The sequence below is a fragment of the Gekko japonicus genome, unplaced genomic scaffold (genome assembly GCF_001447785.1).
Source record: "Gekko japonicus isolate JY-2015 unplaced genomic scaffold, Gekko_japonicus_V1.1 scaffold37, whole genome shotgun sequence".
NCBI classification, from domain to species: domain Eukaryota; kingdom Metazoa; phylum Chordata; class Lepidosauria; order Squamata; family Gekkonidae; genus Gekko; species Gekko japonicus.
In genome coordinates, this window is record NW_015171503.1 from 478,094 (window position 1) to 501,713 (window position 23,620).

The 23,620-nt window shown below is 43.1% G+C and overlaps 1 protein-coding gene across 2 annotated transcripts in view; it reads right to left on the reverse strand.

The window, feature by feature from the left end:
• ZC3H7B (zinc finger CCCH-type containing 7B) overlaps positions 1-23,620 on the reverse strand; it is a 58,665-nt gene that overhangs the window by 25,551 nt on the left and 9,494 nt on the right. For both annotated transcript variants that reach the window (XM_015419228.1, XM_015419227.1), the window contains exons 5-17: positions 23,287-23,445; positions 22,806-22,886; positions 21,715-21,774; positions 19,029-19,071; positions 18,299-18,558; positions 16,547-16,895; positions 15,765-15,823; positions 14,954-15,116; positions 14,715-14,876; positions 10,320-10,525; positions 7,208-7,308; positions 5,709-5,890; positions 4,406-4,491 (exon numbers count right to left, since the gene is read on the reverse strand). In XM_015419228.1, coding sequence (XP_015274714.1) covers positions 4,406-4,491; positions 5,709-5,890; positions 7,208-7,308; positions 10,320-10,525; positions 14,715-14,876; positions 14,954-15,116; positions 15,765-15,823; positions 16,547-16,895; positions 18,299-18,558; positions 19,029-19,071; positions 21,715-21,774; positions 22,806-22,886; positions 23,287-23,445 — 1,911 coding nt within the window. The remainder of the gene's footprint in view (positions 1-4,405; positions 4,492-5,708; positions 5,891-7,207; positions 7,309-10,319; positions 10,526-14,714; positions 14,877-14,953; positions 15,117-15,764; positions 15,824-16,546; positions 16,896-18,298; positions 18,559-19,028; positions 19,072-21,714; positions 21,775-22,805; positions 22,887-23,286; positions 23,446-23,620) is intronic.

The following is a 23,620-nucleotide window of genomic DNA, read 5'->3' on the forward strand; positions in this document are numbered from 1 at the left end:
CTATGAGGAAAGGTTAAGGCGCTTAGGGCTCTTTAGCTTGGAGAAACGACGACTGAGGGGTGACATGATTGAGGTTTATAAGATTATGCATGGGAAAGAGCAGGTAGAGAAAGAGGTACTTTTCTCCCTTTCTCACAATACAAGAACTCGTGGGCACTCCATAAAATTGTTGAGCGGTCAGGTTGTTGTTGTTCAGTCGCACAGCCGAATCTGACTCTTCGCGACCCCATGGACCAGCTCCCGCCAGGCCCTCCTGTCTTCCGCTGTCCTCTGAAGTTGGCTCAATTTTATGTTCGTTGCGTCGATGACACTGTCCAACCATCTCATCCTTTGCCGTCCCCGTCTTCTTTGACCTTCAATCTTTCCCAGCATCAGGGTCTTCTCCAGTGAGTGCTCCCTTCTCATTTGGTGGCCAAAGTATTTGAGCTTCAGTTTCATTATCTGGCCTTCCAGGGAACAGTCAGGGTTGATTTCGGGTTAGAACAGATAAAAGGAAGTACTTCTTCACCCAAAGAGTGATTAACACTTGGAATTCACTGCTACAGGAAGTGGTGGCGGCTACAAGCATGGACGGCTTCAAAAGGGAATTAGATAAGCATATGGAGCAGAGGTCCATCAGTGGCTATTAGCCACAAGGTATAGATAGGGGCTCTGGGGCAAGTGATGCTCTGTCATCTTGGTGCTTGGGGGGGGGTCAACAGTAAGAGGGCTTCTAATGTCCTGGCCCCACTGGTGGACCTTCTGATGGCACTGGTATTTCTGGCCACTGTGTGATACAGTGTTGGATTGGATGGGCCTTTTGCAAAGTATAATTTCTTTGCTATCTCCTCTTCCAATAAACAATTCATCTGATGTTGTAACATTTTTAGTCTTCTTTTTGCTCCGTCATTATTTATTTTAGACATCATAGTATTCTCTTGTAAATTTATTTGTTTTTTCAGGTTCTCAAACCTTTGTTTCCTTTGCCTATTTACTTTTACTGCTTCTTGAATTAATAATCCCCTAGAAAAATTCTAGGGGATTTTCTAGAGCTCCAAACAATTGATGCGGATGACTCTCGGTGCAACCAGGTTCCTTTCGCAGTTAAGACTCCTGCACTGGGCTCCCCAACCCCAGAGGGAGACATTGGTCAATAGATGAACCTCCGGAACCGGATGCCAAAAGGGCATGCTGCCAAGGAGATGCGTTGGGTTCGACCACCATCGTAGTGTGAGAAGGACATCCAAAAGGATATGTAGGTGGTACAGAGGATGGTGTTGAAGATTGAAGGAGTGAAGGAACCAGAGTTGTAGGGGCCGTATATGAAGTTGGGCATAAGGAACTACAACTACTGTTGAGGCAAAAAGTCCCAAAAGTTTCATGATGGATCAAGCTGTTTGTATAGGATGCTTGAGGAAGGTGGAAGCTAGAGAGACAATGGATCCTGCTCGGGATGCTGGAAGAAATGGCATCTCCTGCTTGGTATCGAGGCAGGCCCAGAGGAATTGAATAGACTAGGCGGGTCCCAAGACGGACTTTGGGCGATTGACACAGAGACCCAAGTTGTGAAGAGCTAGTGTGCTGTGGAGATCCTCGAGGAGTTGAGCTCTGGATGGGGCCACCAGAAGCCAGACACAGGACAATTCCCCTCTTGTGAAGCTCCACAGCCACAACAGCCATCGTTTTGGTAAAGACATGAGGAGCTGTGCAGAGACCAAAAGGAAGAACTCTGTACTGGTAGTGTTCTGTACTGATGGCAAAGTGGAGAAACTGTTGATGCTGTGGCTGAATGGTAATGTGGAAATATGCATCCTGTAGACGATGGATGCTACTAGCTAGCTGTTCTTTGGGAGGAGAGGGTGATCATATGGAACTTCTTGCAGTGAATGAAGAGGTTCAGTTTGCGAAGATCCATTATTGCCTGGACGCCACCATCCTTTTTGGAGACTGTGAAGTATTTGGAGTAGAACCCTAGATGTCTTTTGTGGGGCAAATGAAGAATGAGAAGTTGCTGAGGACATGGTAGGGCGAAGCGTAGCCTCAAGAAGTATCGCCTTTAGACGAGCAGCTCAGTTACGTCGGGCCTGCTTGGTAAATTTTGCACAATGGGGGCAACCTTCTATGCAGTGAAGTTCCCCAAGGCAGAGAAAACACAAATCGTGTCTGTTGTTAGAAGGGAGCTTAGCAGGGCAGTGGTGACAAACTTTGAAAAATAGCGTACGGCCCATACACACACCTCCCCAACCAGGGAAAAGGGAGGAGGGGGCGGAACAAAAGGAAAGGAAAAGCTGACAGGAAGCTTTCTTCTTCTTTTTAAGCCGAAGATAGTCCAAAAACGAAGAAGAAAGCAGAAAATGAGGAACAAGGGAATCCAGGGGAAAACTTAGCTGAGGTGAACGAAGAGTGAGGCAGGAGAGGTGTGAATGCAAGGGCAGTCGAAGAAGTGGAAGGCGGCTCTCTACCTTGCTCCAGGCACGCGCAGTGTGTGCCTGCTCCCCAGAGTGGGAAGAGAGCCCGCCAAAACGATTCTGAGGCAAGCTCTGGAAGTTTCTCCAGTGAGGTCGTGTGCAGGTGCCCAACCTGTGTGTGGGGCTGCATAGAGACCATGACGAAGATCCTACGCTTCTTCATCCACACACAAGAACAGAGAGGCCTTTCCCCACTGCCAGAGCAACAGAACCATTCCTCCTCACCTGCTCTAAGAACTGCTGCTAGACTGGTCCTCATCTTCCCAGTAACCCTCCTCTCTGCTTCCACCACTATAAGTCTGTTCCCCTTTCCCCCCAGCTAAAGTGTCTTGCACCAGTGCCTCGCCACAGGGCCCACCTCCATATACCCCTGCCAGTCTGAGGTACTTCACCATCTTATGTGCAACACTGAAACAGAAAACATCTTCCTTCATACTTCTTTCAGCCAGCCTGCCAAGCCCTGAAGGTGATTACCTCGTATGCATTTACTTTCCATAATGGGATCCTGCTACCTTCCTTCCCACATTTCTGGTTTGTTCCTTCCCAACTGCAAATTTCAGGACACAAATCTCCCCATAGCCACATACCAGAAGTCTGCATGGACACATGAAGCTCCCCTATACTGAATCAGACCACTGGGCCATCGAGACCAGCACTGTCTCCTCAAACTGGCAGCAGCATTCCAAGGTTTCAGGTAGAGATCATTAACTGCCACTTGAACCTTTTAACTGGAGACGCTGGGGACTGAAACTGGGACCTTCTGCATGCCAAGCAGATGCTCTACCACGAAGCCAGGGCCCCTCCCCCTCTGAAGCACTAATATAGCATGGAGAAAGTTACTCTGCCCTTGCTTCCCTACGTTTCTGATCAGTAAGCCAGGGCACAATAAAAACTCAACTTGCCACATGCTGACTGGATGTAACAAATGAATTATTTTTAATGCACCAGATTAAGCAGGCAATGGGGATAAAGAGTCATGTGCAGCCACCCAATGGGCTGCTGCCAGTCATGTGTGGCCGCAGATGCATTAATATATTTGTTCACTTCTTCCTCAGCAGTTTCTTGGTCCTTCCTTGAATCTCTACCATGTCAAGCCTTCTAGCCATGCTCTTCCTTAGGCAGTACATGGAGCCTGTTGCCAAAAGGCTATCTGAGGCAAATGCAAAGTTTAAATGTCTCCCTCTTTGTTATGGTAGCACCATGGCACATTCATTCTATATGTAATATGTATTGGTTTATCCATAACATGCCTTCCTAGGCTGCAAATGGCTGAAAGAACGAACCAGAGACACCTAGTGACAGAAAGTGGAATTTAATATTCTAATCCACAACATCCATCCTGGAAAGGATGGGAGGAAGCCACACCTTCTAAAAGTAATTAAAGGGCAAAGAACTTTGTGTTCTTGTCCAAGAGTTGTTTTAATCTGATTCCAGGGTTGGGCTCTTTTTGTTACTCACCAGCTAGGCACTTCCCCAGTGCTCCAAAATGCCACGCAGGAAGAGAGCAACGGGTTATAATCAGTCAGCAGTTCTCAAAAACCTACCACTCAGTCTTCAAACAGCTACAGGTCGATGGCACTCTCCCCCGACCAGATCTCCCAATAATCAATTTTAACCCAATAATCAATTTTAATTCAAAGTGTCTCTAGCCACTTAGCTGGAAAACTTTCTAAACCACATGGCCTTTGTCAGGTTTAATGTTGTTGATGTAGATTCTACGCTGTTTTCTTTCTTTTCTTTTTTTTAGGCTTACAAGAAATTGAAGTATGGCCAGGACCTACAACTGCATGTAGGAAATCATTTACAACTTGCAAATTTTCAGTTTTTTAAAGTCAATACACGAGAGTAGGATCTTTTCCAGCTGTTCCTAACGTTGTTTATCTTTGACCAATAAGGATATGTGTTCATGTGAACACAAGCCCAAATGTCATAGGGTATTGCTCTTTCAAACTCCTTACCACATTGTTGTTCGCCTTGGTGGCATGTGCTTCCATCTGCTGCCAATACTTTTTAGATTCCTGCACAATATCTTCATGAGTCATTCCTGGAATGACAGAAGACACATGTTAAGAACTCCCAACCCTCTGCAATCTTTTAAGAGACATTTTAAAAGTTGTAATAATTGGAAATTCAGGTTAGCAACAGGTCCTCCCTCAATATGGCACATGATATCCCCCATCAATACAGCCATACCAAAATATCCTGTGTCTCTTTGCCCAGACTGCCAGTAACAAAGGGAGATGTGCTTGTGGATGCTTCCTGGAACCAAGACTCATCAACCTCTTCTACACGGAGTACCAAAAAATCCATGAAATAATACAGGATTTTGGATGATGTACACATATACAGAAGTAACAAAGCTTTCTTTGTTGGTGTGTGGGGATGTGTGTAAAAAAAACCCCAGTTTTAATCTCATGTGGAAGATCTCCCATTGGAAATAAGTCTTCCTCTTTATTAGTTGGTGAATGTTGGTGAGTTTCTGATTCCTCTACAGTAAGGGGTGAGGATGGGAGAGAAAACCTGATCACAGCTGTTGTGAGTTGAGTCTGGAAGGTGGCTACAAGCTGCTCATGAGGACATATCTACACTGCTTCTTTTTTGAATGGGGCTGTGGCAAAATAGAACAGTTCAGGAGGGAGCTTTTATAACGGAAACAGTATTGTAGTCTATCCCACTGGTTATTGTATGCAGTGCTTTAAAAAAAATGCCAATACTCATATACAAGGCTGCACCAATTTCCACTACCCCCCGCCCTGCAGATTCCCACTAGGCTGTTCCTGAGAGTCCACTCTCTCTTTCTCTGGCTAAGCAGGGCAAGCCAGTACAGGCGGATCAGGATGTGGAAGATCCCCTATGAAAGGTGCCGGTTCTCAGTACCATGGAATACTGTCACAAAAAAGTGATTGCATTGTTTTCTACTTTTGTAATTCCTTTTTTTGTGTATTATCTATGACATATCACATTTGATACCCTTTTTTGCACTGTTTCTAATTTCTGTGATCTTAGTCCTATTGCATTGTTTATTTGATGGCTCATGCTATTTATTGTACTGCTTCACACTGTGTATCCTGCCTTGAGTCTCAGCAAGAAAGGTGGGCTTAAAAGGGATACAACTAGCATTAACTGCCCTATCTCAGTGAAGCGGATTCCCACTGACAGTTCAGTGATTCAGAGACTGTACGAGGAAGCCTGCAAAAACTTTCTGCCATCCTCGGTTCCTTCTCTTTCTTGCCCACACATCAAGCTAGACGGAACACTCGCCAGAGTACTGTTGTAGCAGCCAGACTTTAAGCTCTATGAAGCTGTGAGCAAAGTGGCAGCTATCTTCACGCAAGCAGCCGTAGCGTACTTCATGCCGGCACACATCAAACTGAAAGTGCTCCTGGAACTGGCGGATCTTACAGTATTTCAGGGATGTGGAACGAACAATATGAACCAAACACCTACAGCAACGAGAGGAATGTTTACAAATAAACATCGCTTGCAAAATGTCAGCAGTACTCATATATATTGTGCTTCACCCAAGTATTCCAATTGTTTTTCATATCCATATTTTCTCAGACTCTGTCCTTACTTTATTTTAGAGCAATGGCAGATACCTAAAAATCAGAAACACATGGGCAAGAGTTTGACTGAAGTGGCACCCACACAGTTGTGCTGCTCTTAATCAGATCCAGACTAAATTTTCCACTCACACAAGACAATTCTGTCAGTAGAATACAACTTTCCTGCCTCCCATCTCTTGCTTCAGCCCCAAGCTCCCCCAAATGCTGTCTCTGGAGGAACAGGTTGAATGAGGGGCAAATCTAGGGTCTGAAGCAGGTGGGGGAATTGGTGAAAATTAATACATCTCTTTCTGTTAGCAGAAAAGATAACCTAGATGCAACCCACTGACTAGTGTGGTTAACAATGATCCAACCATGTGGGCACTACCTCCCCCAAGCAGCTTCCTAGACAGAAGGCTACTCACATGGCTCTGATTTTCATCAGCTATTACTCTGCTATAACACCGTGTGAATCATCAGTAGAACTTTACAACAACCCTATAAGATATCACTTCATATTACAGATTGCAACACAGGAGATGAAGTCAAGAGATCCTCTCTTAATGCGACCCAGTGAGTTTGTGGCTCAGCTGACATTTGAAGTAGGGCCACTCTGTACATAGCACAGTTAAATTATCAATGCATTTAATCACAAAAGCTCCAGGTCAGTAATGATTCATCCAAAGAGTGATTAACACATGGAATTCACTGCCACAGGAGGTGGCGGCAGCTACGAGCATGGACGGCTTCAAGAGGGAATTAGATAAGCATATGGAGCAGAGGTCCATCAGTGGCTATGGGCCACAAGGTACAGATAGGAACTCTCAGTCTGGGGCAAGTGATGCACTGTATTCCTGGTGCTTGGAGGGGGCAACAGTGGGAGGGCTCCTAGTGTCCTGGTCCCACTGCTGGACCTCCTGATGGCACCTGGTATTTTTGGCAACTGTGTGACAGAGTGTTGGACTGGATGGGCCATTGGTCTGATCTTATGTTCTTATAAAGAGGAAGAAACAAGGGACTACATAAGCAGCAGCCTTGCACTGAGCTAAACCTTGCCAACAAACAATGAAAGGCAGAAGTTTCTCATCACCCTGCTATTAGAGAACCTTTCAGCTGATAATGCCAGGGAGTGCATCTGCTCTACAGGTTATTTACTGTAGGCCAATGAAAACAAACACAGACCATGAAGGATAACATAAAGCAAACCTGGCTCACTTGTTATCATAAAAGCTGTGTTTTGCAGCAAGATTGGAGCACACTGCTGGAGAGTCCTTGGTCCCTTTGCTGATTATCCGGGGTTTGCTGTCAAAGCAGATCTACAAAACACAAAAGGACAAGATGATCAGTTCCTTAACACCCCTACAAATGATTACTTTGAATAGTTTCTAGAACAGCTTTAGCATGTTCCACTCAACATGTCTATGGGAACATAAGCACATAAGAAGATCCATACTAGATCAGACCAAAGGCCCATCTAGCCCAGCATTCTGATCACACAGTGGCCAACCAGTTACCCCTAGGAAGCCCACAAACAGGAGCTCAGGTGTCCCAGGATAAATTATTGCAATCTTCCCACTAGTGGTTCTTGTTGGGTGTTACAGGTTAAAACACTTCAGTATTTACAGGGTTAATGATGTTTGTTAAGTCACATGTTTGTTTGTAACCAATCTGTTTAGACAATAGGATGCCCGGGAACTTTGGAGCTAGTTTGCTACTCTGATTGGAAACCAAGGTGTCAAGTATCAGCATTTTATGGCTTCTCTTCCCGTTGTTTGTTCTGACTGAGAAGGAGACGCCATTCGGCTCTTCCTGTTTTACCTTTTAGCTCCAAGGATGTAGCCATATTAGCTCTTTGTTATTTTATATCCTGTGTACCTTTTTCCCATGTTAGGTTTATAGTAAACTTTTATATTTTAATACACACCATGGACTCAGTCTCTTAATACTCTGCTGACTAACTTGACTCTTAGAGAGACCAGGATCTTTCTCCTCCTCAACTGCAAATCTGTTAGACTGATCTATATACACAACAGAAAGAGGGGTATATAAATTGGCCTGATGGATTTACATCCAAATGTGTCTGAAGAAGTGAGCTTGGACTCATGAAAGTTTATGCTGGAACAGATTTTGTTAGTCTTTAAAATGCCACTGGATTCCTGTTTTATTCTGCTGCCAGACCAAAGCTGGAACTGCGCACAGGAGAAAGTTGGGAATGGCTTTCTTTTATGTTCCTCAACACTATAGACTGCTTCTGAAGACTGAACAGGGGCAGCCAGGAAATGTGCAGCAATTGTATACATCCTGCAGATCCTTGAAAGGAACACACTGAGAGAGAGAAGATTTTATTGTATTTAGCCATAGGCCATTACAAACCACAGACAGAGAAGAGCACAATAAAACACAAAAATTGTATAAAATAAGATACAGTCCAACATTATAAATCCATAAAACCGAGGTTATGAACAGTTAAAACCGAGGTTATGAACAGTTAAAACCGAGGTTATGAACAGTTAATTAATTCACAACATACCCACTAAAATCAGTATTAGCTAGGAGCAGCGTTGGCCCGTATTTTCCTTGCAGCCAAGGCAAATAAAGCCATTCTATGGGATACATCAGCATTGGCATCGGCTAGCAAAAATATAATCTTCTCTGGGACTGAATAAAAGCTTAAAACTGATAAAATACCAGATAAAAATTTTGACCTAGGCTGGGAGTACAATGAGCAATTAAAAATGTAATGGGAGAGATCCTCAACAGCAGAAGAGCCACAACGCTGTGCCTTGGGTGTTCTATTGTAACGGCCGACCAACACGGCCGTAGGCATTGATTCAAAGCGCAAAGATGTAAAAGCTGCTCTAAGGTTATGATTATCTATATTAACCAGATAAGGTGATCTAAAATGATCATTCTTAAATGATTTAAACCAGGTAGCAGACTGTGTTTTTAAAATGAAGTGTCTATCTAGCAGAGCATCATGCTTAAATACCCATTCTCTGAGATCTAAGTTATTTGTTGAGGAGCTAAGGAGGTCGTCAGGAATGGAATATCTTAGTAGTAGGTTATTGAGGAAGCAAGAACGATCTAAGTCTTTAGATAGCATTGAATTAAAGGCCAGTTGGCTGAACGAATCAGTGCTAGCAGCTCTGATTTTCTTCCAAGATTTTAGAATCGCAAGATACACCCTCGCCCTTAGAGAAGGCAGACCAGTTTCTGCTCTCATCAGGGCAACTGGTGTTCCCTTAGGAAGAGCCAGGATGCGCCTTAAAAACTGATTTTGGATTGTTTCAATACTAGTGAGTATATCCTCTTTCCAACCCCAAACCTCGGCCCCATACAAGAGGTGGGGAATGACCTTACTTTTAAATAATTTTATAACAGGATCAATAAGAAAACCTCCCTTGGTATAATAGAACTTCAAAATGGATCCCACAATCCTCGTCGCAGATGCTTTTACTATGGCTATATGAGCGTTCCAGTTCAGATTCTCTCTAAATGTAATCCCTAAATACTTAAAGGTACTACTCTGATTTATTGAATTGCCAAGAATGCTCCAGGAGGAAATTTGAGCTCTTTTTCTAAAGACCATCACTTTGGTTTTATCAAAGTTAATGTTAAGGGTCTCTTCCTTACAGTACATTCCTAATTGCTGCAATAATCTTCTCATCCCGATTTTTGTAAGTGATATTAGGGCCATATCATCCGCATAAAGTAAAATTGAAATTTTATGCTTCCCAAGGGTAGGTGGGAAGAATTGCGGACCTGATAGCCTGTCAACAATTTTGTTTATATACAAGTTAAACAATAAAGGGGCCAGCACACACCCCTGTTTCACTCCTTTATGGATTGGAATTTTGTTAGTTAGAGACCCCGATGTTCCCACTCTAATCTGGGCACTAATATCTGTGTGTAGTTCACGTAATAAGAATAACAACCGCTTATCAATATTCAGATCTGCCAATTTTTGCCAAAGGCTATTCCTATCGATGGAATCAAACGCCGCAGCCAAGTCTACAAATGTTACGTATAAAGACTTAGTGGGACCATTTAAGCTTGCATAAGCCAGCTGGTGAAGAGTAAGGCAGTGATCAATTGTAGAAAGACCTTTCCTAAACCCTGCTTTGTAGTAGACTGCAATCCCAGAGGGTTGCCATTAAAAAAACTGCAATCAATTAAAAGTGTACCCTTTTGATCTTTTACCTTGAGTCCAATAATGTCTAAGGCAAGCATCACACTGGACTAAGACAGACCAGAATCCTAAGTACACAGTTGGAATGGACAAGTAAAGGAATGCAGTGGAAAGACATCTTATGCACCTTCTGCGTACCTCACAGAGAAAAGTGAATATGCCCTGGTGTTCCTTCAAGATCTTGGCAATGGTCAGACTGCCCCGCTTGACCCCACCCAGGGGGTCAAAGAGGAGATCACGATTGAGGGTTCCCTTCCGTTCCTCTGTCCACACGTCGATCTCCTCCTGGTGGTACGCGAAGGTGCAGTTATCCCCGTACTTACAGTCCTGCTTGTTAAGCATATCTACAAAGCAACAAACATCACACCACCACACAAGGAGTGGAGGCGGGGATCAGAAACAAAGCTCTCTTGCTATCCCTCACTCTGTTTCCTTCTCTCTCCCACCACCCTGAGCTTCAAAGGCAATTAAAAAGCTCTTCATCTTGACTTAGCTATTCATCTTTTATCCATGACCAGTTTTAGTCAGATTTGTCTGGCTAAGCAAGACCAGACCAAATCAGAGGCATAAAAACTTTGGTATATTTGATTTGTTGACAGCCATTTGACCATAGCTGGTCCCCAAGAACAGAGCAACATAATATAAGAGACCATTAAGGACTTTAAAGGTGAAAAACAGTACCTTCCATTGGGCCTGGAAACAAACTGGGTCAGCGTAGGTGATGCAGTGCTGGTTTAAAATATCACAGCAGCACATTCCAGTAATGCCCCTAGCTGCCACATTTTGTACAAACGATAGTTTCTGAACACTGTTCAAGGGCAGTACCAGGTAGTGCTGCGGTAGTCAAGCCTCAATGCTTCAAAGGTTGTTGTCCCTCCAAAGGGGCACAGTTGGTGAAGAAGACTCTGCTGGCAAAAGGAGTTCGGGCATCTTTGCACAATTGCATATGCAACAACCATGGTGAGTTCAAAAGTACTTCCAAGCACCTACCCAATCTTTCAGGGGGAAAGTGACACTATTCAGAATGACCTGAACTTCCTGGATCAGTGTTTGTCCTTATCCACAGCACTTCCATCTTGTCCAGATAAAGATTTAATTTATTAAATCCTAATCCAATCCATGACCAAATCCAGACATCAGTTTAATGCTTCTACCATCTCCCTGAATTATGATGGAAAGGAGAGATACAGTTATGCATCAGCAGCATATTGACAACTTACTTCAATTCTCTGCCCTCTCCCAGTGGCATCATGTAAATGTTAAAGTGTATCAGGGAGGCGACTGAGCCCTGTGGCATCCCACTAATAACCATGGGGCTAAATAACAGTCCCTGTGTGCCACCTACTGGTACCTACTTTCCAGGAAGGAATGGAACCAATGAAGCTCAGAGTCTCCTAGACCTGTCCCTTTCAGGCATCCCAGAAGGAGTCTTGATCCTCAAAGGCCACTCAGAGGTCCAGAAGGATTAGCAGGGATACATTTATCCTGTTGGTCAACTGACACAGACCCTCTAACAGGGTGACAACCCATAAACTGCAGTTGGTTGAGCATGCAGCAACCCAATTATCATCAGGGACTAGCCAACAGGAATATATTTCTCCCAACATTGGCTGTCAAGTTTGTTTCCAAGTCCAATTCAAAGTACTGGTTATGACCTTCAAAGCCCTTTATGGCCTTGGTCTGCGTCCTCCCATATGTCCCTTTATGGCCCCAGATACTTGCCTCAGGCCACCACCTACCCACTGCACACACACACCCCACATAAGGTAGCCCGCCTGTTATCAACCGGAATCCATGCCTTTTCCATTGCAGTTCCCACAGCCCCCCCCCCCTTTGCGGAACAGGCCCCCTAAGGAGGTGAGGGGAATGCCATCTAGAAATCTTCAGGAGGTTCTGCAAGGACATTTTATTTGCCAGTGGGTTTAATGGGGCATAAACTGCAGGCATCTTTTGGGGGAAGGGGTTTGGGTTTATTTTTTAATTTGATTGGTTTTAAATTGTAAAGTTTTAACTGTAACTTGTAAGTCACCTTGAACCATGAGTGAAGGTGGGATATAAATACTTTAGTGACTAAATAATAATACAATAGGGATATTTAGGTCTGTGGAAAGAGGATTGCATTTTATGCTTATTTTATTTTTATGTAAAAGTTTTTATGCCACCTTTCTGGCCAAACTGGGTCTTCTCCAAGGTGGCAGAACATCAAACATTTAAACATTTAAAATAAAATATATATATGACAATTAAATAAAAACCTATAACACACATAAACAGACATATTTGATTCTCCTGTGCTCAGAAATTCTGACATACGAGTTCTTTTTACTTAAACTGGAGTACAAGCGTTGTTATCTGGGACTCAAGGGGGATGGGTATTGCAGGTTAGTCAAATGTGTCGGTTAATAGAGCTTTACTCTGATGGCTACAAAATTCTTCCCCGTACGTAAAAATGAAGCAGACAATTAAAATAGTGGCCTCAGAACAGAGAGGAAAGGGGACTGGCAAACATCTCGACTCCTCCCTAACATCATTCGAGAGAAGCAGCCCCCTTGAGATGGCGGGGGAACAATGCTTTTATCTTGCCTCGTGAGCAGCCTTCATAGCTCATATGAGGCTAGGTCATCTGCCACCCAGACAGTCCCACTGCACTCTACAGTGCCCTAAAGGGTGCCAGGTTTACATCTACCCTTGCTGCCAGTTGCAGCACTGGCAAAATTACCAGCTCACTGTTTATCCTCAGCAGGAGCTTTGGCACCAAGTGAGGGAGCGGATCAGTGGCAGAGAGTCAGGCAGGCCATCCTCTCCCCAACGACTAGTAAGTTCAGGGATGGTCCTTCGGACCACAGTCATACTGTTGGCTGCATGTTTACAAACTGGACTTACACAGAAAGATGAGAGTTACTCAAGTTGTCTGGATAACAAAGTGCCAGATCACACAGCTTTTACTGAATTTGGTCCTTGCACAGATTCTGACCACAGTTCGAGTAAAAGGCAAGGAATACTTGCTTAGCTCTGACAATACTTTTAGTGTGAGATTTCTAAGGTGTTCCTACACCCATGTTGGACGGGGGTCAAATCTGTTGCTTAAATCTGGAGCCGTCTAGCATTCTAGATTTCTTCTATGAGTGCCACTGAAAAAAACAGATTTAACTGAAATTGACACACTCCCAGGTGGAAAACAGTTTAAGAGACATATACTAAACTTGCTCAAGAGTACAAAAGCTAATTTATAGGAACTGATTCTATCAGGGGCATTTATTAATACTTTGAGAGATCCTCTGGCAGTTCTCAGGAAAAGTTCTCTGGTGTTATGCTCTGAAACCCCTGGTATCAAAGCATCTGGTCAGGAACCTGCAGGTCTCTCAGAAGATCTGACTAATTGGGAGAAACCCACTGTTAACTCTGAGTCTACACATTGCCTTAAATTTAATAAGGATGTTAACTTGATACAAACAGAAAAGCAATTATCAGTGATTCAATGAAGGAGACAGGACCTCTTTTTCACAATCAAAGAACTAACACAGATGTATGTGGATGTTTCAAGTCAAACACAGGTCTTTCACAAGTATTTCCATGCCTTTTCAAAGGCACTTCCATTCTTCTCAAAGAATTCGTCCTCTCTTAACAGTTACTTTCAAACTTTTTAGATTCCCCTGCATATCTGTGACAATTGTGGGGAGTGTTCCAGCAAATAAACAATCCACACAGGGTTTTAGATAGCCCTACTGGGCCTCACCATCACCCCTCATGAGCCAAGAGTGCAACCTACAACACAGCCAACAATCTTTTGAAGCCACATATTGTGGAGGGGGGAGGGAAATAATCTTTAAAGGAAGCTTAAAAGGTAAAGGTAAAGGTTCCCTTGCTCGAAAGCCAGTCGAATCCGACTCTAGGGTTGTGGTGCTCATCTCCGTTTCAAAGCCAAAGAGCCAGCGCTGTCCGAAGACGTTTCCGTGGTCATGTGGCCGGCTTGACTAAACACCAAGGCGCACGGAACGCTGTTACCTTCCCACCGAAGTGGTACCTATTTATCTACTTGCAATTTCTTGCTTTCGAACTGCTAGGTTGGCAGGAGCTGGAACTAGAGACAGGAGCTCACCCTGTCTTGCGGCACCCGGGTCTCGAACTGCTGAACTACTGACCTTCCACAGCCTGCAGTTCAGCGTCTTAACCACTTGAGCCACCGCAGCTCCAAAGGAAGCTTACTCGCCATTATTAAACTTCAAACTGAGAAAACTTTCATAAGCTTCTGAGGAATCCAGACTTCCTTAGAGTATAGTCTTAAATCTACTTTTTTGACACCCCAAGAGAATCCTGCTAAATATTGCTGCAGGTGCTTTCTGCCTCCTGTCATCCAGAATTTTTTTTCTTGAAGGAGAGTGTACATGGAAAAAAAGACAGGGTCAAAAGAAAACAAGCCATTGCCACAGAAAGCATCCTCCCCTTCCCCACTGCCTCCACCACCAGCACAGACTGCATGGAATTCTTTCCCTGCTTGAAATGGTCCCCATTCCATTGTGTCTTCCTCCTTACCTTTGCATAAATAATAAGATCCCACAAAATTGGTCTTGGTTGGGCGTGCCCGGATTCTCTTCCAGGTTTTATCTTCTGAGTTACGGCGTCTGCCCAGGAGTATGTCCCGCTTGCACTTGTGTTCCAGACCCTCTCGATAGGTATAATCGCCAGCCTTGGGTCCTACAAAGGGAGGACAAAATTAACAGCCGCCCAAGTTTGCCAGTAAAATTAGGGCCAAGTCACCATGATCAGATAACCTGTTTTAGGATAGCAGAGCTGACAGGCTTGTTTAAAGATGTGAGTGGATGCCAGTGGGTTCTTCACAAGCAGGGCTGTGTTCAACATCATTGATTCAGGCTGAGACATCAGCAGCTCTACCACTTTGGGTACTGCTGTGTGACTTGGCCCACTGTGGTTGGCCTGAGGAGAGAACAAAAATAATTCCATTTTAAACCTAGCAGATCTCTAGACAGGCACTTCCCCTACGGTTCTTTCGGTCCCCATCTAACAGGACAGCTGCCAACTAGGAGCAAGGAGCTTAAGAAATGCTTCGTTTTCAGTGATACACGACAGACAGTAAAGGCAGCATTCCATATATTCAACAGGTCAAATGCCTCTCCACTTACAGCAAATTTATCTTTTTCCTTCTGTTGTGTTCACAAATTTATTCAAACAGTGAGCTGTAGACCTAACTGTTCTAAATAAAGTCACTACCAAAGTTGAATTTGCATGTGAGAAAGAGCAAGATAAAAAAAATAAGCCAGTCCATATTTCAGAAAAATAATTAAAACCCTCTGAAGTGAAGACTCTACATGGAAGAAAGAGTACCAGAACTTCTACAGGGAGAAGTCTCAAAGGTATGGGAACAATGTGAAGTCAGTTGAAAATACAGTCCACTGAGTGCTCCAACTAACTCTAAGCCAGGAGCAAAGAAGAGTTGGCTAGATGCTGTATTTATTGTGCCACTTCAGCAGAATAGGTTGGATGATACAAAAATACTCATGCATGGGCAGCACAACATACTAACTGAAGACCCCCTCTCAAATCGCAGGTAGTTAACTGACTCACCACAACTGGAGGCTTCTGGATACTAGCAGGCTGCCGTGGCTCTTGGGTGTTGGTTTCCTCTAATCAGAGGGAGAAAACACAAGGAGAAATACTAAGCTAATTTTCAGATACGAAACCCTAGTGCCGGCAGTAGGAGCATTATCATACACAAAAACATAAAGAAGCTCTAGCAAACCAGTCCTCTTCAGCACCCACAGTAAATACTTAAAAAAAAAACCAAATAAATATTTTCAAAAATAAAAACAATCACTGTGGTAGTTTTAACAGGGTCCATTAATGTCAATGCAGAATTTTTCAGTGCATTGCGCCCATGGACTTTATTTTAAATTACTTCATAGGCAGGATTTCCTTGGGGGGGGGGGGGGTGATCTAGTCCACTAGGTCCCATTGTTAGAAGAGGATTTTCTGACACAGAACCTCCCAAATCATCCTGAAACCTCTTCAGTTCCTTCAGTGTTAATGTTCTTAGTCCAATCCTATTACTCATTCACTGTAGTGTTCATCTCCAGTTCTTCACAATCTTTCATCCAAAGACCATGAATGAAATAACCTACTACTACATCAACAATGTAATAGTTGACTCTCACGCATGTTTACAAACTAAAACAGACAATAAAGGGTTTGGGAAAGAGACCAGGGACTAACAGATGTGCCGAGAGGGAAAGGAAGAGAGAGAGTCAGATGGCAGTAAAGAATCTCCTAGAGCCAAACACAGAATTTTGGTGTGGTGTTACTCTTCCTGCATCACAAAGGAATAGGATTCCCATACCCTGTAGACTTACCAACGGCAAAGGAATCCAGCGCATCCAGTGATCCCCTGCTAGTTCCAAAAGCATCCAGGACATCGAGCCGAGACTCTGTGTATGGGAGAAGATCTAGTGAATCCAGTGAGTCCAATGGGGAGCTGCCATCACCACCCACTGGGGGTTCAAAAGCATCGAGAACAGATGAGGAGGAGAGCTGTTTTGTGGCATCCATCACCAGGCCAAAGGAAGCTGGAGGGAGTGGTGTGGAGACTGGAATGTTGGCTGTCACCACAGGGGGGAGCAGTGGAGTACCGCCCGGAAAGACGGGGATTAGCTGTGGCATCTCACTAGGCAGGTTGGCAGGGATGGCACCTTGGACCAGAGACTTTAACATGAAAGATTAAAAAAACATGTTCCAGTTAGAGTAGAGAAATAAAACATGGCAGACAGATTAAAACAGCACTACGAAATTGGAGTCTAAAGACTAGATTACACAGTTTCCCTATTTTTGTTTATGTTATTTATACTCCACCTTTCTCACTCAGACTCAAGGCAGGATTGCACAGAGTAAAGTCAATATAATCAATGGATGACAGCAATACCAACTTGCAGATGGATGCATGCATGCGCATGGACACACACATGCATGCAGGAGCACAAAACCTTCCTCTCATTATGTTACAAGATTACATTGTCAATAATGATCGACTATAGTTAAGTCTACGTTTCGGGACAAGTCAAGACACAGGTAGAATAATTATCTAGGGAGAAAACAGGCAGGGGACAGGTAAACAGAACCAATGGGTTACAGAAGAGGGTTCAGGGAGATCAAGGCAGAGCAAGACAAATTAATGGCACTGAGCTGCTAACTAACCTGTCAGCAGCCTCTTCCTGCTTGTTTTTATAGGAATTGTTAAGAGGCCAGAGCAGGGAAGCAAATGTGAGCCTACACTCCAAGCAAGGAAGGGCTTAGGAGGAGTGTGAACATATGAAGTCACTTAATATCAGTCAAGAAGACTAGTACTGTCCATCCACTTGGTCTCTATCAGCAACTCTCCAAGATCTCAGGCAGAAGCCTCTCTATTCACAAGAATCTCCAGTGAAGGTGCCAAGGACTGAATCTAGGTCTTTCTGTCACTCAGCTATGAAAATCCCAATTCCTAAAATGAGAATCCCTCTTAACTGGGATTCGAAAAAGAGGGAACCTTGCTCAGCTTTAACCACACTAGTGCCTATGTAACATGCAACCTGATGGAGTGCAATTTGTTCTCTAAAAGGCAAGATCTGGGGAGATGAAGCATATGATTCTGCAGCCCACTTCCACATGCTTAACTATAGTTAGTCAACTGTGGTCATTACATCTGCACAAGCCTTTCATTTATTTTTAAAAAATTATACCCCTACTTTCTGCCCTCATCAGAGCCACCAAGTTGGCTAACACATCAAAAACATACACAATAACAACACATCTTAAAAACCTTTACAACCAAATAAAACATATTATTAAAACAATTAAGTTGAGATACACACACAATACAGTACATATACATGAAAGTAACATTTGAAGAAATAAACAGTGCCACATGGCATTGCGTATTCCTTTAACTCTTGAGTTCATGAACCAATGTGGATCCTTTCTGAAATTTATGAATCCAAAACTGAAACGAAAAACAACATATACCCAGAACCCTCTTTTGCCAAAGAAGAGAAGATTATAAGTAGTATGAGAAGAGCCTAAAGTAGTAACTGAGAGCAGAGGACAGACAGATCTAGGAAATCTACTCTTACTAGTGGGTACTGCGACCCCTCTGCAATAGAATCCAGGATTGAGTCCAACTCATCCCCAAGAACTCCTCCTTCAGTGAAGTCATCCACACTGTCAGAGCCTGTCATAGACACAGTGTCTGTAGAAGGGAGCAGGGTAGCAGCAGGGAGTGAAGTTGAGGGGCCTTTTGTTTCCAAGTCAGAAGATGAAAAGGCAGAGCCCTCGCTCACAGGGACACAAGTGGCATTCGGAGTGCTGACATACTGAAGACCCACGGAGCCGTCTGCAAAGTGAAGAAACGGATCACCGCTCAGTGAGGACACATGCACAATCCAATCAAGTGACAAAAAACAGAACTCAAGAGCTGTGGTCTTCAAAGTGTCTCTGTCAGCTTCAAAATGCAACTGCAGTGTGTATTTTGGGAACAAATGTGCCCATGCAGTGGATTCTGTCACCACAGTTTACATGCACAAGGAGCTTCATCCTGCACTGGTTCTTCTGCACATCCACACAAATGAGGGGCACAACTGAAGAAGGACCAGCACCATCCCGAAGCTGGAACGAGACCCCAGAAGAAAAGGAACTCCAACACCTTTGCTCAGGACTACTGTTTGCCATTGTAGCCATGTGCTTTAGTGACACAGTAAGCGCATAACCAGCTTTTTTGCCGGTTACATCCTGTAGCTTTCCCAAAGTCAAAGCTGCTCAAGTCATCAAGGGGAACAAAAATGATCACAAACATAAAACTGTCACCTGTTTCAATGTCATCTACAGAACCCAAGCCATTGGAAACATTCTGTGGGGAGGAAGAAAAGATTACAGTCAATTCCATTTTGAAAAGATCTGGCACCTCCTAACGTTCCACCTGCTTCTATGATTTTCTCAAAAAGTTAATTCAGTTTTGTTTTACTTTAACAGAACAACCAGTTGCCTGGCTCTTGCATTAGTAGGCAAGTTTACTAATGGAACAGGGCTCCTACATCTTCAATAGCTGCACATTTTGGCAGTACCATGACTACTGTGCTTACCCCTTTTGCCACCTATTCTCCCCTTTGCCTATCTATTGAAAGAGTTTACCTCTATCCTGTCTTCAAGCCAGCAAATCATACTAATGGCCTATCTTCATAGAAAACTATTTGAAGCACGCACACAAGTAACTTTAGAATTACACTGCAACAAAAATGATTTTTTCAAGTCATTGGTTTTCACCAAAAGCAAAGGATTTTTTTTTAATGGTCACAATTTAATTTTAAAACTAACGCATAAATGCAAAGAAACAGAAGAAGTAAACATTAAGATAAGGCAATGTTTATTTCCTTCTTGACCAAAATAAGAACACTCTGGACAGAGATGTGAAAGCCCAGAAATCTGCTCCCAGACTTTTTTACAAACAGAAAAACTGTAAATTTTGGAAGAGAAAAAAAAAATCCTGTGAAATATTTTCTCTTTGGGAATGAGAAAAGTACTCCTTAAAATGTGGTGTGACTCACTCAAAATGCATAATAAGCAGATTTTTATGTACAGCAATCTACAGCATTAGATAATGACAAGTGGGGGACCCAAGGGACATGCAGGAAGGGGGGGGGATCCCATCTCCCCTGCTTTCCTTGACTGCTGAGAAGGCCACTTGCTGGGCAGCCTGTTCATTTGCAGCGCCACCACCTCCATTTGCAGCACTGATGACACAGTAGCAGTTCCTGCTCCCACATCACCTACCTACCACACCACTACAAGTGCCTGCACATGACAGACTCATGCAGTGGACCCTGCTCCTCCTTCTCCTTGCATGCCTGTCATGGCAGCAGTGGAGGGGGGCAGGGAGTGGTCGGTAGCTCCCATGCCATGGCAGCTGCTCCTCCGTTCTTTAAAATGGTGTCCAAGTTCTCACAACATAGCATCACATAATCTCAGTCATATAAGAAAACATTTAATTTGTTTCCAGATTTTTCTGCAAACTTTAGGTAACCCCAGGTCTGTAGCAAAGTGTCTGGTCCCATTAAGCAGGTTTTGCCAAAAAGGCGGAATACAATCAATTAATTTCCTTTCTTCTTAGCATCAGAATACACATAAGAAAATCATGAATGAAAGCTAGAAATTGATGCAGAAAAGTCCCAAAATAGCTAAAATAGTCATAACTGAATGCTTCTTAGCTTAGTCATTATCAGCTTTGGCTACTGGTTTGAATAAGATTTAGGCATGACTAAGAATCTGGATTGGGGCCCTGTTCTTTGGGGACTGGTATCTCACCGTAGGGAGAAAGTCCATTATACTAATCAAGCTTTATGATTCTAGCCATACTCCATATATAACATGAATTCTCTTGCCCAAGACATACAACCAGAGCTAATGGCTTGGATCCTATGCAGCACAAGCAGACCTGCACTGCATAAATAGGGACTTCCCTGAATATCCTTTTATATTCATGTTTCCTGCAATGAAAATTTGTAAGAGATGAAAAGGTTACTAAGAAAATCAAGTTTTAATGTTTTAAAAGCTGTATCAATGGACATTTGTTATACATTAAGGCTAATAATCTGTGCATGCTCATTTCATGCGGTACTTTGCTTGCATCAGATTACATGGCACTAGAAATTTAGTTTCATTTTAAAACCAGAAATTTTTCAGTGCATTAACATTCATACATACAATATATAGGCTTCAAGCCAAGTTCTATTAAGTAATTCAAGCTATATATACACTCATCACAAGTGTTCTCATTTTTAAACTATGACATCAGAAATTACATCAGAAGATTTTTGTCTTTAATTTTAATAATCTACTATTCAACTAATGTATACTTTTACATTCATTATTAAAAAGACAGAAAGTACACTTTCAAAACTCTGCCTACAATGTTATGTCAGTCCTCTAAGCCTTGAGGGATCTGAAGAGAACAGGAGAGAAAAATCCCTCTCATATGGCAACAGAACACTGGCAAACAATATTTAGGCTACTCAGATGTTTGGATTAAGCGATGCTGGGAAGGCCATATCCCAAGTTACTTCTAAAAGGAAAACAGCTTAGAATCCTTGTCCAAAAATCCGACTGCAATACATTAAAACAATATTTTAAGCTCGCCCTGACCTGGATAGCCCAGGTAAACCCAATCTCGTCAGATCTCAGAAGCTAAGCAGGGTCGACTCTGGCAAGTAATTGGATGGGAGACCTCCTTGAAATACTGGAGGCGGGAGGTGGGGGCAGGCTTTTTCCAGCCACCTCTCTGAATATTCTCCAGGCCCCCAATAGGGTCAGTCACATGACTTCCAGGTGCACACATAGTCACACACATGCACCAATTTAAAAAATACAAAAAAAACCCACAACATTTTAAGCTCAACCACACAGTAATTCACATTCATATTAAATAATTTTCAGCTTCTAAAAAGTAGTTATTTGCACTTAGGAAATGCACCTAGCTATCGTCTTTGCACATGCCTACCTGATTTGGTAATGTGGAGGACATGCCATTACTGAGTAGAGAAAATGTTTCCAATTCCTGCTACAAGGAAGAGAGATAAAGTAGCAGACACTTAACAGAACAGTGAGCCATGAGAAAATTCCCACACACAGTCACTTCCTTGTAAGAAATAGCAGGCAACATAAAAAATAGCCTTGTTTCTGGTGGCCATGGGGGACATGGCAACCCTACTTTACATGCACATGTATATACCTAGCGTTCAGTCTAGGAACTGCAGCCATCTCTAGCTTCTCAGTTATACATGCAGCACAAGATATGCAAGAGTCAAACATGACAGTCTAATTTAAGAATTTCACCCGTTTTGAAGTAATTCGTGCATCACTAACGAACCTGAATCCAGTTATTAGTAAACGCAACCTATTCGCCCCACTCCCACCTCACTTTATGAATACCTAATAATCAACACAAAATAAATGTATCAACATCATAGTACATCAAACAGTATAGTGCAGTACAAATTACCAAAATGAAGTATGGTTACATACCCTTATATATCTATAGTATATCAACTGTGAGTTTAATAGAAAGCATCCTATAAGACTGAAAATAATTTCTGTAAAATGTATCATCTTTCAAATGAACAGTACAGTTTCTAATCCTATTCTGTTACAACCATATGCAACATACTCACTCAGGAGCACAGGAGGACTCCACTGAGAACCATCATCATGTACTGGCTAGAGCAAACCTATTTACCTGAAATCCACTTCCAGATACAAACCACCAGCCATGTATGGTGCACCATCAAAAGCCCAATGAACTTCCTGCTTTTGGTGCCTATCTAGGACTGCAAAAACAGCCTGGATTATCAAGCATTTGGCAGGACCACACGGCTAGCAAGCTATTTCAGGTTGGTGGATCATGTGTTATATAAAGGCCTTGGATAGTGAAACCCAAGTTCAAATCCCTGTTCAACCATGATATTCACCAAGGGGGCCTTGGGCAAGTATTTGACCTCTCAGTGTAATCTGTCCTACTGGAGTGCTGCAACAATAAAATGTCATAACCCTGTGTAGGCTCCCCTGAGCTAACCAGAAGTACAAATGCCATACCTGAGGCCTCTTGTATGCTTTACGGACTCTTAATCCCAGTTTCTGTGCAAGTTCCTGGCCAAGTTGTGCCACACTTTCATCCTTTAAAAGTAGAACACTATTAATGACATTTTCTTCTGCAAAGACAGTATCTCATTTGACTCTTTACATATAGTATAGTTTCAGGTACAGTGGTAAGCCTCTCTTATTCTTGATTGGCAATGGAAAAGAACAGAAGTCTTTGCGATGAAAAGAATATGAGGAAAGCAAATCAAAACTTTTGATGCAACATCCTAGTTCCTCTGATCACAAGTAAATGATGCTTGGAATGTTTAGCAAACGCTCACTGCAAGTTGCCTAGCACACTTCAAAATGGCTACTGAGATCTCACAACATAGTCTCATGAGATCTTACACACTTCTCTTAAAGAAGCAGATAATGTCTCCATGGTTTTGGGTTTCTTCTAACCTCCAGTGCAGTTTAAACCTAAACTACAACTTACATGTGGGAGGGAGAGCAAACAACAGCTGTTACACTCATATGCTTCCTTGTGCCTCCCTAGCTCATTCAAGCAGCGGGCTTTCCGAAACAGAGCACGGATATTCTCCTTGTTAAATCCCAAAGCCTTGTCACAGTCTTCCAAAGCCTTCTCATACAGGCCCTTTAAGGAGGGAAAAAAGAGACCAAATAATATGTTGCTTGCACAGTTCTTCAGAGGGGGGGGCAAAGGAGAGGGAGAGAGAGAGAGAGAGAGAGAGAGAGAGAGAGAGAGAGAGAGAGAGAGAGAGAGAGAGAGAGAGAGAGAGAGAGAGAGAGAGAGAGAGAGAGAGAGAGAG